Here is a 17914-nt window from a genome sequence, read left to right as displayed (position 1 = left end):
ATCTAATGCCTGATGATCTGAGGTGGGGCTGATGTAGTCATAATAGGAATGAAGTGAGCAATAGAGGTGATGTGCTTGAATCATCCCCAAAGTATCTCCCACCCCGGTCTCTGGAAAAATGGTCTTCCACGGAACCAGCTCCCGCTGCCCCTGGGGACCGCTGGGTTAGACGAAAGAAACGTGTCATCTCCCGGTTTGGGAGTCCAGAAGGTCAAGGTCGTGGTGTCTGCAGGACTGATTCCCTCTGAGGATGGTGAGGGAGAATCTTTCATGCCTCCTAGCTTCTGGTGGATGCCAGCAGTCTTCAGGATTCATGGGCTTGTAGGAGCATCCCCCTGATCACTGCCTTCATCTTCATGTGGCATTCTGTGTGTGTGTCCATGACCAGTTTAGCCCCTTTCTATAAGGATTCCCGGTCACACTGCACCAGAACCCACTCTGATGACCTTATCTTAATTTGGTCACCTCTGAAATGGTAATACGAGGAAGAGGTTCCATCTCAAAGGCCGAGGAGAGCAAGCTTTCACATTCTCCCCTGTACCTCCCATCAGGCTTCAGAGGGGATAGGACAGGCACCTCCTGACCGTGTCTCCAAGTAAAGCTGCATTTTGAGGTCTAGGGGTTAGGACTCCAACGTCTGAATTTGGAGGAATGTGATGAAATGCGGTCTTCCCAGGCGGCGCAGTGGTAAAGAACCCACTTGCCCAGCAGGAGATGCAGGAGATGTGGGTTCCATCCCTGGGTCGGGAAGATCCCCTGGAGAAGGAGAGGGCACCCCACTCCAGTACTCTTGCCTGGGATGTTCCGTGAACAGAGGAGCCTGGCAGGCTGCAGTCCATGGGGTCGCAAAGAGTTGGACACGACTGAGCAGCTAAGCCACCACCACCATCGTAATTAAAGGCATAATGGGAACTATTAAAGGCATAATGGGAACTATAAGTTTAAAGGTAGAATATTACAGTATTTTCTTTGTGTCATTTCAAAATCTGTACACATTAAAAGAAACCTTTTAAAAAATGTATGTTCCTTTTGGCCACAGTGGGTTTTGGTGGTTGTGCCCAGGCTTCCTCTGGTTGCGAGGAGCAGGGGCTGCCCTTCACTGTGCTGTGTGGGCATCTCACTTGCAGCAGCCCCTCTCGCTGTGCCGCACAGGCTCTGGTAGTTATGGTCCGTGGGCCTGAGCTCGCGGACTTCAGATGTTGTGGCCCATGGGCTCAGCCACTCCAAGCCGTGTGGAATCTTTCCAGATCAGGGATTGAACGCGTCTCCTTCACGGGCAGGCAGATTCTTATCCACTGGGCCACCAGGGAAGCCCTGCATAAATTTTAACAATCAAGTTTAGAATCAAGTCTCTGCTGTGGTAAATCAGAACGGTGGTTACCTTCGGGGACAGGAAGAGAATGTGGGAATGAGGGACTTGTGGGTGTTGGCTGGGTTCTGTTTCTTGATCCGGGCGCCGTTTTCATGCATGCTTTTGTTGATTGAGAAAACCGAGTGAACGGCTTACTCATCATCAGAGCACCCCTCCATCATGCGTCCTAGACTTTAATATAAACCTTACCTGGAAAATCCCTCCAGGGCAGGAATTAGGACTTCTGCTGCCTGCGTCTGGGACAGTTTGGTTTCTTGTCTGCAAACACTGACATGGGTAACCCTCAACCAGAGCTGCAGGTGGGAAGGTGAGTTTAGGGAATAAGCAACAAGTGCAGCTTCTTCAATTGTTGAAAAATGCTGTTTTTTGCAGGCCTCCCTGGACACCTGGACAAGAGACCTTGAATTTCATGCTGTGCAGGTAAGAAATTGGGGGGGTTCTGATGGATTAGACAGAGTCCTCCAGAAAAACGGAACAGTAGTGTGTGTGTGTGTGTGTGTGTGTGTGTGTGTGTGTGTGAGAGAGAGATGCATGGACACCCAGGGAAGAGTTTGTGTTTCAGCTCCAGTCCCAAGTCTTCTGGAGGCAGAATTCCTTCTTTCCCAGGACACTTCAGTCTTCACTCTCTTTTTTTTTTTATAATTAAATTTATTTATTTATTTAATAATTTTTTTTTTACTTTTAAAATTTTAAAATCTTCAATTCTTACATGCATTCCCAAACATGAACCCCCCTCCCACCTCCCTCCCCACAGCATCTCTCTGGGTCATCCCCATGCACCAGCCCCAAGCATGCTGCACCCTACGTCAGACGTGGACTGGCGATTCAATTTTTACATGATAGTATACATGTTAGAATTCCCATTCTCCCAAATCATCCCACCCTCTCCCTCTCCCTCTGAGTCCAAAAGTCCGTTATACACATGTGTGTCTTTTTTGCTGTCTTGCATACAGGGTCGTCATTGCCATCTTCCTAAATTCCATATATATGTGTTAGTATACTGTATTGGTGTTTTTCTTTCTGGCTTACTTCACTCTGTATAATTGGCTCCAGTTTCATCCATCTGAATGGGAGAAAATAATAGCAAATGAAGCAACTGACAAACAACTAATCTCAAAAATATAGAAGCAACTTATGCAGCTCAACTCCAGAAAAATAAATTAAATTTATTTTTAATCGAAGGATATTTGCTTTATACTATTGTGTCGGTTTCCGCCAAACATCTTCTCTTAAGCCCTGCAACTGATTGCCCAAGACCCACCCAGATTGTGGAGGATAAGCTGCTTTACTCAAAAGCCTACCGATTTAAATGTCATTCTCATCTAACACAAACCTTCACCACAAACTGTAGAGTGGTGTTTGACCAGACACTGGGTGCCCTGGCCTAGCCAGCTTGACACATGAAAGTCACCATTGCATGTGACCCTGAAGATTAGTGAATCCTTGCCCAGAGCTCTGGACCCTGCACAGCCCTCATCCTGTCCTGAATGCAGACATGCAGAATCCTATTGTAAGTGGATTTGTCAGAATCCCCTCAGATGAGATCAGCTTTCTCTATGTGTGTGCTAAGTCACCGACTCTTTGACCCCATGAATTGTAGCCCACCAGGCTTCTCTGTCCATGGGATTCTCCAGGTCCTGGAATGGGTTGCCATGCCCTCTTCCAGGGAATCTTCTCAGCCCAGAGGTCAAACCCATGTATGTCTCCCACAGAGGCGTGTTCTTTACCGCTAGAGCCACCTGTGTAGTTCACCTTTTTTACTCATCTTGCTATAACAACAAGCTTAGCTGTGCATTTGGTTTCTACCTGTAAAGAGGTGGGGTTTAGAACAGTCCATGGCGTCCCGGTTTAGTGGCCTAATTTATGAGCCAAGCCCTTTTTATTCTCTGCTCATTTGTTTGTTTCCTATGGCGGAATCAGGCCTCTGTGGCTTTCCTTCACGGAATGGGCTTGGGCTTGTGCTCAGCTGCTAAATCGTGTCTGACTCTTTGCAACCCCATGGACTACAGCCTGCCAGGCTCCTTTGTCTGTGGGGATTCTCCAGGCAAGAATACTGGAGTGGGTTGCCACGTACTCCTCCAGGTTCAGTTCAGTTCAGTCGCTCAGTCGTGTCCGACTCTTTGCGACCCCATGGACTGCAGCACGCCAGGCCTCCCTGTCCATCGCCAACTCCTGGAGTTTACCCAAACCCATGTCCATCAAGTCGGTGATGCCATCCAGCCATCTCATCCAAGATAGGATCTTCCTAACCCAGGGATCGAACACGTATCTCCTACGTCTCCTGCATTGGCTGGTGGATTCTTTACCACTGGACCACCAGGGATGTCTGGGTCCGCATATTCAAGGCATCCAGTTTTTTTGAAAAACATCCATGCACATGTGTGGTGGTTGGAAGAGAAGAAGAGGCTGTTTTGTGTGGGGTTTGCTTGCCTCTGGGGCCTCTGGTTTCCTCCTGGATCCGCCTTGGAGGGTATGGACTGAGCATGAGGGGGCAGAGAAGACCTCAGAAGCTTCAGCTCCACCACCAGTCCCTAGGCACATGCGGATGAGGGGCACACTGCCCACCCATGAGAGTCAGAGGGAAACCGAAGAGGCCTGCAGGCAGCCAGCGTTGCTGGGTGGGGTGCGGGAGTGGGTGCAGGCATGTTGGAGGGGGAACATAATTAGTCCTTCTGAAGATCTGTTTCTGTTACATAAGGCAATTTAGCATCCATCTCCCTGGGAAATCTCTCCTGGAGAAAATAGGCCATGCAAATGAAAATGGTAGAATTGGAAAATTGGTTGCATTTATGAGCCTCTGCTTGGAAGACATGAAGATGGCTGCTTGTAAACAAGTCGGTTTCCTGAGGGGTCACCGGGACAGACCCAGGGCATTGTCCCCCACCTCCAAGGAGCAGATGGGTAGTAAATGCTCGGCATCTCCCTAGAAACCAGTCACTATGAAGTCATCTGTTCTTTCAGGCTGAGAAGAATGCTCTGGGGGTGGGGGGAGAGGATGGGGGTAGTTTGGAGGAAGTAGTGCGGTGCAAAAGATTGAGGGCAGGAGGAGAAGGGGACGACAGAGGATGAGATGGTTCGATGGCATCACCGACTCAATAGACATGAGTTTGAGCAAACTCCAGGAGATGTTGAAGGACACGGAAGCCTGGCATGCCACATTCCATGGAGTCACAAAGAGTTGGACACAGCTGAGCAACTGAACAACACCAAGGTGCAGGATCGACAGGGCGATGTGAGTAAGGTTCCCCAGACTCTAGTCCTAAATCCATGTCCCCTTTCTTCTGTCCCCATCGTGGGCTTTCTTGTTGTTATTGTTCAGTAGCTCAGTCGTGTCTGATTCTTTGTGACCCCATGAACTGCAGCACAGTTCCTCATCCTTCACTGTCTCCCAGAGTTTGCTCACGCTCATATCCATTGGGTTGATGGCGCCATCCAACCATTTCATCCTCTGTTGCCCGCTTCTCCTGCCCTCCATCTTTCCCAGCATCAGGCATGTCCAATGAGTCAGCTCTGCTTATTGCCAAAGATCCATCCCTTTGTGGGTTGCAGGAGAGAGTTCTAGAGCCAACCTTGATCTCGTCCTACAGAGAACTCTCACACCCTTTGGACACCCTTTGGTTTATGAGCTCTGGGTGGTGACACTGGCCACCCTGAAAGTTTCCATCTTGATCCTTTATCTTTGAGAAGCCACAGAGAGTTAGAAAGGAGCTGAGATGAACCCAGGAGGCTGCTGGCAGGGGCCCTCTGAGAGTAGGAAATGCAGGGTACCCCAAAGGAAGATGTACTCACTGCCCTAAAAAAAAAAGGTGGGGAGCTGTGGGGGGTGGGGGAACTCCAGTTTTATTTTTTCTTCCAAATATTGTTTTACAATGTATCACAAAAGTCCATTTGATTTCTGTTTTCCTGTTTAAGGTGTTATCAGGTAGAACTGATGGGTTTGCTCTTAAAAACAGATAGAATGGAGCCAGACTTTGGGATGGAATTCTGCCAGACTTTTGGGGACAGGCTGTTTGTTGCTTGGGGAGAGGCTGGGGATGGTGAAAGTTCATTCATTCTTCTTTGCTGTAGAGCAGAGGGCCTGTTGGTGTTTGATAGAAAGAGGGAAAGGGAGGCGGTGGAGAATTGTGCTTGGCCTTGACCTGGAGCGGATGCCCACCCTCTCCACTCCGCCCTTTATAGCACCCTGCCGATGGTCTCATCTGTAGCATCCTGGATGCCCTGGACTACAGTGTGGTCCCTGCCCCAGCCAGTTGCTGTGCCTAGCCTTTCTCTCTACCACTAGAACAAGCCTGGCCCTGCTCCAGCTTCCAGAGGGCAGCGTGGAGTCAAGGGTTAAGAACACATCGACTTTCAGGGAGGGCTGCAAAAATCTGAGTTGCTGTCAGGCTCCTGGGTGACTTCTTTTTTTAAAAAAAATGAAGTATAGTTGATTTACAGTGTTGCGCCCGTGTCTACTGTACAGCCAAGTGGCTCAGTCATACATGTGTATACATCCCTATTTTTGACTATTCTTTTCCGTTATGGTTTCTCACAGGATATTGAATATAGTCCCCTGTGCTCGACGGCAGGCCCTTGTTCATCCATCCTACATGTAACAGTCTGCATCTGCCAACCCCCAAATCCCGCTCCATCCCTCCGCTTCCTCCTTCCCCTTGGTAACCACAGTGTGTTCTCTATGAGTCTCTTTCTGTTTTGTACCTAGGCTCACTTGTGCCCCGTTTTAGGTTCCACATATAAGGGATCTCCTATGCACTTGTCTTTCTCTTTCTGACTCGCTTCGCGCAGGATGAGACTCTCTAGTTGCATCCTTGTTGCTGCGAGTGGCCTTCTCTTTTCACAGCTGTGTAGCGTTCCCTGGTGTGTATGTAACCACATCTTCTTTATCCACTCATCTGTCTACAGACGTTTAGGTCGTTTCCAGGCCTAGGCTGTTGTGAATAGTGCTGTTGTGAGCACGGTGGTGCGTGTATCGTTTTGAATTGTCTGGGTATATTTAGCTACTGCAGGCACCTCTGGAAGAAGGGATAACAGCATTTGCCTCATCATGGGTCTTGCTCTTCGCGTAGTGTCTGGCGTTCCAAGTATCCTCAGTAAAGGTGGTGGTGGCTGATAAGACACTGGTGAAGGTGTTTGCAGGAGCTTCACCTCTTCCTTCCTCCTGCTCACCCGCCCATGGAGGGGAGCAAGCCACCTCAGCCGAAGGCTGGGCTCCCAGCAGCTGCTGCCCTGAGGTGGCACTCACTCAAGGCTTGGGTGGGTGCCCCCACATCCCATTTCTCTCCTGCCATCTTTCCCACTCAAAACCTGGACACAATGAACCCCAATCCAGAAATGCTTTGAAAATCCTTGTTAGAAAGGGCTACCCAAGTGCAAGGGGATATTTCCTTGAGAAGCTTTTCAACAGCATCCATGAAAAATAGATGAGCTTTCTTGAATTGCAAATATTCTTAAGGTTTAAGGCAAAAAATGTGAAAATTGGTCTCTTCCCCTGCTGCACCCCCCACTCCTGGTGAGGTCAGGGATTCGGTTGCCTCTGTTTAACAGTAAACATCAAACACAGACTTTAGGGCCAGAGAAAAGCTTCTTCCTTGTGGCATCACCCTTCCCAGAAGCTTGAACCCAATTAATTTTAATTCAGTTCTGTTTCCACTGGCTTTTTTGTTTTTGTTTTTTTATATTTCAGTAACTATTTGATAAGCTTTCTCTCCGTGCCTGGCTTCATGCCAGAGGCTGTGGGGTTGAAGATGTCTAAAACAGTCAAATTCACTCCCATCAGAGGGATTATAATTGAGTTCAATCAGGGCAACACTTGACAGCATAAATGGCCGAATTGTGCCAATTTAAGTACACAGGTAAGAGCCCACGTGAGCTTCCCAGGTGGCGCAGTGGTAAAGAATCTGCCTGCAGTGTAGGAGACGGGTTCGATCCCTGGGTCAGGAAGATCCCCTGGAAGAGGAAATGGCAACCCACTTCAGTATTCCTGCCTGGAAAATCCCATGGACAGAGGAGCCTGTCGGACTACAATCCATAGGGTCGCAAAGAGTCAGACATAACTGAGTGAGCCACAGTAGAGACATGGCTTAGTGACTAAACATCAACAAGAGTGCACGTGAGCAGAGGAAGACAGGGCTCAGAAATTAACCCAGGCAGGCCCAGGGCTCCATGGGTTGGTCGTCCACCTCCTTGGCTTCACTGAACACATAAACACTGAGGTTATGATGGAGCACTTTTTGCCTCTGCAAATCTTAGGACTCTGCTGTAGCTAAGATGGGAGGTTACCAGGAGTCCTCATAGGCTTTACCTCGGTTTGTTCAGCTTGTTCTAGGAAAATGGATATCCTTGGATATCCCATGGATATCCTTGTCCTGGTTGGAGCATGTCAGACAGCACAGTGCGGGGAGCTGGGGACCATTAAGCCCACTGTGGCCCAGGGAGAGGGCCATGGCTTCCCTGGAGCATCCTCTAGGTCTGGGCACTTCCCTTGTTCAACATGCAGCTGAAAGCCTGGAGTTTTAGAAAACTGAGGTTTCTTAACTCCACTTTGATAACTCCTCAAAGAGGGATCCTGTTGTGCGTTCTTGTGTGCGTCTGAGTGCCTATGTTTGCTTCTGATTGGAAGGATAAAAAGCCCAAAGAACAAGAAAAAAGAGGGGATTTTCTTCATCGACCGTTTTCCAAGAAGCCGGACAAGAATCTGCCGTCGCACAAACAGCCGTCGGCCTCGCTCATCACTCAGATTCAGAGCACCAGGGCCCTGCTCAAGGACCGCAAGGCCTCCAAGCCTGGCTTCCCCGACAAAGGTGGGTCAGCGTGGGGGACTCTCCAGGCCTCTCATGTTCAACTGCGTGGCTGCTGTGTATCCCATGCTGGTGTCTGTGTGGGCCCCTGGGACAGACGACTCCTTTGCCTATGGGAAAGCAGAATTAATGCTTGAGAGGCAACGTGAGAACAAGCAAGGTCCTAACTGCTTGGTGTGGTCCACCTGTGTGGGCGGTATTTGAGAAACCAGAGATGGGGTGGGTGCAGAAATCAGGGTGTAAAGTATTGCAGGAGTAGAGAGTGGGGTGCAGGAGCTTGTGGGTGCAGAAGTCAGGGTATAGAGTATTGCAGGAGTAGGGACTAGGGTGCAGGAGCAGAGATGGGGTGCAGGAGCCGAGATCAGGGTGCCAGAGCAGAGATGGGGTACAGGAATATAGATAGGATGTAGGAACAGAGATTGGGGTGCAGGAGCAGAGATGGGGTACAGGAATAGAGATGGGGTGCAGAAGCAGAGATTGGGAGGGATGATTTTGCAGAAGCAGACATCAAGGTGGGTAGTACTGTGAGAGCAGAGACTGGGATGCATGGTTTTGTGGGAGAGCAGATACCAGGGTGCCTGGGATTGTGGGGGTAGAAACTGGGGTGCTTGGTATTTTATTGAGGTAGCAGAGATTGAGGTGTATCATGGAGCCAGGCATCAGTGTTCAGTTTTAGGGGGCAGAGACTGAAGTTCAGGAGCAGGGATGGGGCATGCTCTCGAGGGAGCCTTCCCCAAAAAGTACACCCTGAGAGGCAGTGACATGTGGTCCACAGAGTCTGGGCTCTGGGTGGAGGTAGGGTGCTCAAACCCAGCTCCAAGGCTGCTGATGCCCCAAGTTCCTCACCCTCTGAGGATCTTTACTGATTCCCTTCCTTGTGAAAGGAAACCTACCTGTCAGAGAGCTATTGGGTGGATCCAGTGAGATAAGGGCCCCCTTGATGGTTCAGACAGTAAAGAATCGGCCTGCCAATGCAAGAGATCCAGGTTTGATCCCTACATTAGGAAGATCCCCTGGAGGAGGAAATGGCAATCCACTCCAGTATTCCTGCCTAGAGAATTCCATGGGCAGAAGAGCCTGGCGGGCTACAGTGCATGGGGTCGCAAAGAGTTGGACGCAACTGAGTGGTTTACACTTTCACTTTTCACTTCAGTGATAAACACTTGTGGGCTTCTCCTCTTCATTCGTCATCCAGCACATGAGGTAACTGATGGATATGGGTCTCCCTCCTCTGGAGCAGGCATCCGGGGATGTGGAAAGGAGACTTAACACACAGCTGGATGGCATCACTGACTCGATGGACATGAGTCTGAGTGAACTCCGGGAGTTGGTGATGGACAGGGAGGCCTGGCGTGCTGCGATTCATGGGGTCGCAAAGAGTCGGACATGACTGAGCAACTGAACTGACTGAACTGAACTGAGAGCCTGGAGGGGGCACAGGGAGCCAGGGAGTGAGTGTCCTGAAGCCGACTGTGGGGTAGAGGAGCGTTCTCCTGACAGAGGGCGGATGGGAGGGGTGGTGGAGTCCAGCCTTTGACCCCTTTGTTTTAAATGTGAAGAAAGTAAGGCTCCAGGAGGGCTCAGGCTGTCTGACATTAACCAGCAGGAAAGCACACTGTTGCTGTTCAGCCACAGTATCATCTCTGACTCCTTGCGACCCCGTGGACCGCAGCACGCCAGACTTCCCTGTCCTTCACCATCTCCCAGAGTTCACTCAAACTTATGTCCATTGAGTTGATGATGCGGTCCAGCCACCTCATCCTCTGTAGCCCCCTTCTCCTGCCTTCAGTCTTGCCCAGCAGCAGGTGATATGACCTGACTCACATCAGGTGGCCAGCGTAGTGGAGCTTCAGCTTCAGCATCAGTCCTTCCAGTGAATATTCAGGGTTGACTTCCTTTAGGATGGACTGATTGGATCTCCCTTTAGTCCAAGGGACTCTCAAGAGTCTTCTCCAGCATCACAGTTCAAAAGCATCAATTCTTCGGTGCTCAAGCTTGCCTTATAGTCCAACTCACACATCCATACATGACTACTGGGAAAACCATAGCTTTGACTAGACGGACCTTTGTTGGCAAAGTACTGGGAACATTCAAAACAATAGCATGTGTCTTTCTGACTCTAGGAGGGACCAGCTGTCACCCAGGGAGGAGCAAATCTACTTGGTTCCATTTCATTCTGCAGGCGTCAGGACGGCAGGGGCCCCACTGGAGAGACTGTGCTTGTCCCTCCTCGGGAGACCTTCCTTTCTGGCTTTGGAACCAGCAGTGAATCCGGGCCCTCAACAATGGCATCCTGTGGGTTCCCCGAAGGAAGGTCTAGGTAGAAGCTGCATATTTGGGGTTAACTTTGTAGTGGGCTTCCCTGGTGGCTCAGACGGTAAAGCGTCTGCCTACAATGCGGGAGACCCAGGTTTGATCCCTAGGTTGGGAAGATCCCTTGGAGAAGGAAATGGCAACCCACTCTAGTATTCTTGCCTGGAAAATTCCATGGATGGAGGAGCTTGGTGGGGGTGGGCTACAGTCCATGGGGTCGCCAAGAGTCAGACATGACTGAGCAACTTCACTCACTCATGTAGCCCTGTTCCTTGGTACTTTCCTGGGCCAACTCTCATCTGTTCCTTTGCATGTTGCCTTTGTCCTGGGATTTGGGAGTTTGTGCCGAGAAGCGCTGAGGATCCTGTATTAACTGTTCACACTGACCACTCATGGGGTGGTGGGCACTGCTTCAGCTCTTACCTCAACCCATGAGATCATCTCACCCCCATTTCTAGAGATGAGGAAATAGCACAGAGAGTTGTCCAAAGTCAGGGAGCTGGTAAGTGATGGAGTCCAGATTTCCAGCCCAGCAGCCTGGCTCCAGAGCTTTCTCTGCTGACCAGGGTAGCTGACTCCTTCCCAGGAAGGATGGGGTGAGGAGGAGCCAGCCGACATGCCTAGGGCTCGGGCGGGTGACTCTGCCCTTCTCGCTGGGGACCATGCAGGGTCCAGGTCTCTGCCCCGGGGCTGACTCTGGGTTGGGGATAAATAGGGTGCCTGTGGGAGGTATCCTGCCAGGGTTTACACCTCTAGGCAAGCAGAGGAAGCAGAAGGGGGTGGAGGGAGAAGCTGGGCTACAAGATTGAGGCACACAGCCATCTCAGGGAGAGGCAGGGGGCTCGCGTGCCAGCTGGAACGCTGGAGACGTTAGCCGTCAATGAAATTTCCCGTCTCTCTGCCTGTGAATCTCAGGCATCTGTGCTGGCCCCAGGAGGAGATTTATTTGGGATCTGTGTATATACTTATGTGAGGAGAAGACGATTCCCAGTGCCCTTGGCTGTTGCCGGTGGCAACAGCTCGCTCCTGCCTCCAGGCTCCAACAGGGCTGCAGGTGTGATGGTAGGAGAACCACCCAAGACAGGGCCTGAACCTGGCTTCACTTCCCTCAGCGCCAAACACTGGGGGTTTTCCCTTCCTTCTCTGTCAAAGCTTGCAAACCTAGATTCTAGCCTGTGCCAGCTTGAGATGGAAGCCACGGGAGCTGGCTGGTTGCCTGAAATCTATAGATGAAGAGTGTTTCACCCCTGTTCAGAACTGGGTGAGGCTCCAAGGAGGCCAGAAGTCACGAGAGAGTCTTTAAAAGGGAGGAAATTCTGGGGCCTCCCTGGTGGCTCAGTGGTAAAGAATCCGCCTGCCAATGCGGGAGCCACAGGTTTGATCCCTGATCTGGGAAGATCCCACATGCCAAGGAGCAAGTTGGCCTTTGCGCCACAACTGGGAGCCTGTGCGCTAGAGCCCTTGAGCTGCAGCTGCTGAAGTCCGCACACACCAGAGCCCATGCTCTGCAGCAAGGGAGGCCGCCACAATGAGAAGCCTGCACACCGCAGCTAGAGAGTAGCCCCCGCACAGCAATGAAGGCTCGGCAGAGCCAAAAGTAATGAACAAATAAAAATTTGAAAAAGGGAGGACATTCTGACACATGCGGCAGCACAGAGGAACCTGGAGAACATTGCACTCAGTGAAACAAGCCAGTTACGAAAGGACAGATGCTGTCGATTCCACCTACAGGAGGGAGCTAGAGTAGTCAGATGTGTAGACCAGTTGCCCCAGGCAACCGCTAGCAGATCTGCAAGTGGAGAGTTCTACTGGCATGTGAATGTACTTAAGTGCCCTGTACACTTAAAAGAGGTTAAGTAATAAATAAACAGTTTAAAATTTATGTTAGGTAATTTTTACCATAGTTTTTTTTTTTAAGTTATGAAGAAACCTTCCTTCCGGTTTTGATTATCTGAGGACCAAACTTGCAAGTCCTCAGGGAGTTGGGATCCACGTGCTTCCGGCAGTTTTGTGGTCATTCTGCTGAGTCACAGACCTTTTCATTCAGAGGCTCCTGGGCAGGGTCCAGAATTTTAAGGAACCGAGAGGAGAGCAGAAGTTAAGCTGGTGCCGTGAGGCAAGTCAGAATCCAGGAGGCCTCCTGTCCCCGGCCTTCTGTCCCCTGCACTCCAGGAAGACCGTCTAGTTCCCTGCGGGCAGAGTGGGAAGCCATGTGCTCTGTCTGACCTCCCCGGGCACCTTCCGCCCCGTCTCAGTACAACTGGGGGGCCGAGTGCGTGGGAACAGGGCCGTGGGCACTGACTGTGTGGCATCTTCACGCCTCCTTTTCTTTCTTGGTGTACAGATTCCTTCGGCTGCCGCAATCTTTTTCGCAAAACCTCGGACTCCAATTGTGTGGCCTCCTCCTCCATGGAGTTCATCCCCGTGCCACCCCCCAGGACCCCCAGGATCGTGAAGAAACCGGAGCCCCCTCAGCAGGGGCCTGGGAGCACCAGCCTCCCCGTCAAGGAAGACCCCCTGATGCTGGATATGGTGCGCTCCTTCGAGTCCGTGGATCGCGACGACCAGACAGAGCTACTCTCCCCGTCCCATCACTATAGAATTCTGAACTCTCCCGGGGGTCTGGCTCGCTGTGAGCGGACACTCTCGCCCGTCCTGCTGCCTGGAAGCCCGTCGCCTCTCCAAACTCCTTTGCACCCCACTCTGGTCTCCTTTGCTCATGAAGATAAGAACAGCCCCCCCAAAGAGGAGGGCACGTGCCCCCCAGCCCCGGGGCCCGGTAACAGCCCCGTGCAACCCCTGGGGAGCCCCAACTGTGTCAAGAGCCGAGGCAGGTTCCCCATGATGGGCATCGGACAGATGCTGAGGAAGCGGCATCAGAGCCTGCAGCCCCCTGCAGACAGGCCCCTGGAGGCCAGCATGCCCCCGCTGCAGCCCCTGACCCCCACAAGCCTCTCCTTTGACTTGGCTGATGGGGTTAAAGGCCAGTGCTAACCTGGGCCAGCAAAGGGGATCCGGGCATTTCTAAAGAAAGCAGTGGAGCAGCTCCACATATCCATCAGGGTGCGAAGACTCTAACGCCTCTCCTGGAGTACCCTTCACAGCCTCATCTCCTCCTGACATTTGCTGTCCCTACAGCTGAAACCACAGACCCAGAGCCTGTACTCCCCGGTCTCACGTAGGGTCCCCACTGGAGGTGCTGAGACTCCCAGGAGGGCTGGCTGGCTGTGTGGCCAACTCCATCAGCCATGGCCTCCTTCCTCCCACCTGCTCACTGGCCCTCCACCCACCTCCCTCAGCCGGGCTGGCAGGGAGAACCCTGTGCTGGCCTCGGCCTTCTCAGACGATACACCCTTCTGAGCTGTCTCTCCACGCTGTACTCTGTGTGTGCCTCTCAGTGGGTTGGTCTCATTTCAGCAGTCACCTGGCAGGGGAAGCACAACGTGGTTCGCCCAGGCCACAGATTCCCCTGCTTTAACCGAGAGAACTCCCTGCAGGGTGGCAAGAGCTCGTCACCCAGAGAACCCAGCTTCAGGAGCCCCTGGGGAAGATGGGCAGGAAGCTTAGAAACCAGCACCACCCCCTCTGACAGTCCAAGACTGATCCCCACAGCGGGGTCCCCAGTGAATGGAAAGGACCAGTGTGGGACACTCATTTGCCAAGCAGGGTCTTGATGGAATTTTTTTTTTTTCACTTGGTTGAAACCTGCTAACAGTTGAATTATTAGTATCGTCTCCAAAGGTGATTGTTCTTTATGTGATGTCATTAAATCGAGCCAACATGATTTTTAGAAACCTGGGTGGTGAAATGGGAAGTGATTTCACCAAACTCCTGTTCTCACGAGAGGATGAGCATGGAGGGCATCAAGGCTTGCCCAGGTGACATTTTCAGTGGGGCTGGCCCATGGTGGCCTGCAGGAGGGGACGTGACCCTAGCCGGCCACCTGTCCTTCCCATTGGATCACCAGAGCCTGGGTCCTTCTGGAAGGTGCAGAGCATAGTTACAGTCGGTTATTTAGAAAGAGAAGACAGGTAAGGTTGAATATGGACGCGCCCAGCTCTGTGCAATGCAGTTTTCAAGCTGCCAAGGCAACAAGTGTGGTTTAGAGCTCAGCCAGTTTGCCGTGAGCAGTGAGAGACTCGTGTGGAGGGACTCACGTTCAAAGTACAGTACTGTATCTTCTTTGAGGAAAGCAGGGTTCCTCAAACAAGGCTTTGAATCCGCGGTCGGTTTTCACACCCTTTGCCAAGGATGGAACCAAAGATGCACCTCTGGGTCTGTGTCCGTGCCGTCCCTGTGTATGTGTTTTGTGGACCCCAGTGTTGTCTGACTGCGTCTAGTTTGGAGCCTGCCGGGAGCTGTCTCCACTGGGGCCGGGGCCCTGGCCCTTGGTGGGGACCACTCGGCCATGAACAGAATTAGCAAAAGTAGAATCGGCACAGATTGGATGCAGGTCAGCTCGGAGACAGGTTCCACTGTGGCTTGGAATCTTCAACTGCTGGCTGGTGCGGGCGTGACCGCACTGGGCCTGACTGCCGCTGGGGCCACCCCAGGGCTAGTCTTCCCAGCCCACTGATCCGAAAGAAGTCTGTGACCCTGGAGCCTTGCAGAGCCCGCCTTCGCTTCCACCGGCAGCCAGCCTGTGCCTGAGCGCGCTGGGGGTGGGTCTTCCTTTCTTCTCATTCCACACTGGTGACCTCCTTCTGCCCCAGATGTCCCTGACTGAGCGAAGAGAGGGTGGACACCTGGCTGTGCCCAGTCCTGGCCGATCTTGATGAGACCCTGGGCAGCTGCTCCCCTCGCCTTGTTGGGGATTGCCCCAGCCCTGGGGCTTGTTGGGAGGAGGTCAGATTCCCCGCTGTGGGTGGCACTCCTTTCGTTGGCTCCAGACCAGGTTCTGGAACTTTCCATTGAAAAATAGAGCTTTTTTTTTTTTAAGCAGAGAGAAGAAAAGAAGCAGCTGAGAAGTCCCTTTCTCCGTTTGACACGGAGTGTTGGGTTTTTGATCAGTGAAGGAGCCTCTTTGAAGATGGTTCCCAGCTGCAAGTGTGGCTCCGCAGGCCTGCAGGCTGCGTGCGTGCAAACTTGGTCTAAGCTCTTTCTGTCTCTCGTGTTTTGCTTGCCTCGAAACCATGAACGTTTCTGTGTCGCTGTGTTCGCCTGCTGGGACGTGTTCCCCAATCCTGGCACGCTTCCAGAACAGCCGACCGTCTGCATCACCACTGGCAACTTGAACTGTGAACTCAGGTTTTTTCCAAGCCCAGTGAGAGGTGAGGGGGCAGTGAGGAAGGGGAGAACCTGTATTTTGTGTGTGTGAGCGCCCGACAAATCTGCGGAATCGAGTGAGAGGAGAAATATTGAATTCTTTATTATTTTATTATATTTATACGGAGACCTTGAGTACCCCTTTGGTAAGTACAAAGCGTGTTTTGTCTCTTGGACCCATGGCTGTCTCTTGTTAGTCTGCGCCCGTGAGCTCAGTCAGCCTGTGTGTAGTTACTGCCGAAAGTGACGGCTATCATCGTGTGATATCCGGAAGTCAAGTTGGCTTTGGTTGTACGATTTGGTCATAAGTAAGGACTGTATTTATGTCACCTGTATGAAATATATGTACTTTTATAACGACTGTGAAATACACTTTTCCCTCACTATGACTGCTTCGTTTATTGACTGATACGTCTGAAAACTAAGAGTATGTTGCCAAAGAGTGGTGTCGGCTTCTAAGCAAGGTTCTTGGCCCAGCAACGGACAGAATACAAGAGGGGATCGAGGTGTGGGTATTCAGGGCATATTTGGCTTTGCCTCATTGCTACAAGGGTGCCTGCAGACTTCTATCTGCCCGATGTACTTAAATGGTCATTCAAAGTGAATCAGCATTTTTTTTTTCATTTTGCAGGGGAAATGTTCAGGTTCTTCCTTGTGAGAGTGTAAAAGTATTGGTCACTCAGTCATGTCTAACTCTTTGTGACCCTATAGACTGTAGCCCACCAGGCCCCTCTGTGTATGGAATTCTCCAGGCAAGAATACTGGAGAGGGTTGCCATTTCCTTCTACAGGGGATCTTCCCGACCCAGGGATTGAACCCGGGTCTCCTGCATTGCAGGCAGATTCTTTACTGTCTGAGCCACCAAAGAAGCCCTGGAATTCCTGAATTTCCCTGGCCTCCCTCCCCATTTTCTCACAGGCATCTGCCCTAATAAAATCTTCACATGCTTGAGCCCATTTCAATGTCTGCTTAAGCTAGACCCAGACGAGCTTAAGGCTCTGAAAACAACGCGTGAAGAATGACATCAGTGAACGTCCCCTCTAGATCTGGTCCTTGTTTCAGGACTTGGTGAGGGTGAGGGGGAATTGAGGTGATGAGTAGAATGAAGGGGGAGTCCAGATGGGGTGTTTGGATTGGCCCAGTTCCGACTTCCTTTATAACTGTTCACAAAACATTTTTCATATTTATGGACTTGCTTAAGCCCTGTGTCCCCTGAGCTGTGTGGCCTCCCTGTGTAGTATAGCATGGTGGAAAGCGAGAGGCCCATGGTTTCTGCTTCCTGAAGCTCTCTGAAGTTGGATGGGGTGGGGGTGTGGGGACCAGAAGCTGTAGCTAGTATTGATGATGATAGCAACCCACTCCAGTATTCCTGTCTGGAGAAGCCCATGGACAGAGGATCCTGGAGGGCTCCAGTCCATGGGGTTGCAAAGCATCGGACACGACTGAGTGATAAATCCTTCTTTGTTTCAGGAATCAGAGCATTTTAGAACAGAAAGGGACTTGAGATTATCTGGTGCAAGCCAGCTTTTAAAAAAATTCTTTTTGCTTTTGAACTTTTTATTTTTTATTGGGATATAGCCAATTGACAGTATCGTGATAGTTTTCAGGCGAACAGCGAAGGGACTCAGCTGTACATATACATGTATCCATTCTATCCCAAACTCCCCTCCCATCCAGGCTGCCACATAACATTGAGCAGAGTTCCATGGGGTGCAACCCCAGCTTTTCTGAAGAAGAGAAAACTGGGGGCCCAAATGGTTTAGGGACTCCAGGGTCCTGAGTGAGCTGGTCCCAGAGGGGTTTCGGGGGACATGGCCCCTACCTCCATGAACACAGACCTCAGAGAGCTTGGCCACCACGGGCAGAGGGGAAGTCAACGCTGTCCTTATAGCACACATCTTTGAGTGTCTGTGTGGACCAGGTCTTCACAGTGTTAAGTCATTCTCAAAATCATATGGCTTGTTGAGATTCTGAGCATCACAGCCTTTCCGCCATCTACCATCAACTCCTAAACCGGGAGAAAGACTCTTTCTCAACAGATCTCCCAAGTAAGCAGCCACCCTGGATCGCCTCCTTATCTACGTTAGCTGTTAAAAGGCTGCTGGGTTTTACTAGATTAAGTCAATAAAATACTTGCTATATAACCGTGTCATAAAATGAGACCAAT

General features: G+C 51.2%; 1 protein-coding gene across 1 annotated transcript in view; it reads left to right on the top strand.

Moving 5' to 3' along the window:
- HUNK (hormonally up-regulated Neu-associated kinase) overlaps positions 1-16124 on the top strand; it is a 133419-nt gene extending 117295 nt beyond the window's left edge. Inside the window, exons 9-11 of the mRNA XM_018048110.1 lie at positions 1745-1792; positions 7992-8172; positions 12827-16124. Of these exons, the coding sequence (XP_017903599.1) occupies positions 1745-1792; positions 7992-8172; positions 12827-13476 (879 nt within the window). The 3' untranslated portion in view covers positions 13477-16124. The remainder of the gene's footprint in view (positions 1-1744; positions 1793-7991; positions 8173-12826) is intronic.

Source organism: Capra hircus, chromosome 1 (genome assembly GCF_001704415.2).
Source record: "Capra hircus breed San Clemente chromosome 1, ASM170441v1, whole genome shotgun sequence".
In the NCBI taxonomy this organism is placed as follows: domain Eukaryota; kingdom Metazoa; phylum Chordata; class Mammalia; order Artiodactyla; family Bovidae; genus Capra; species Capra hircus.
This window is presented reverse-complemented; position numbering and strand designations above follow the sequence as displayed.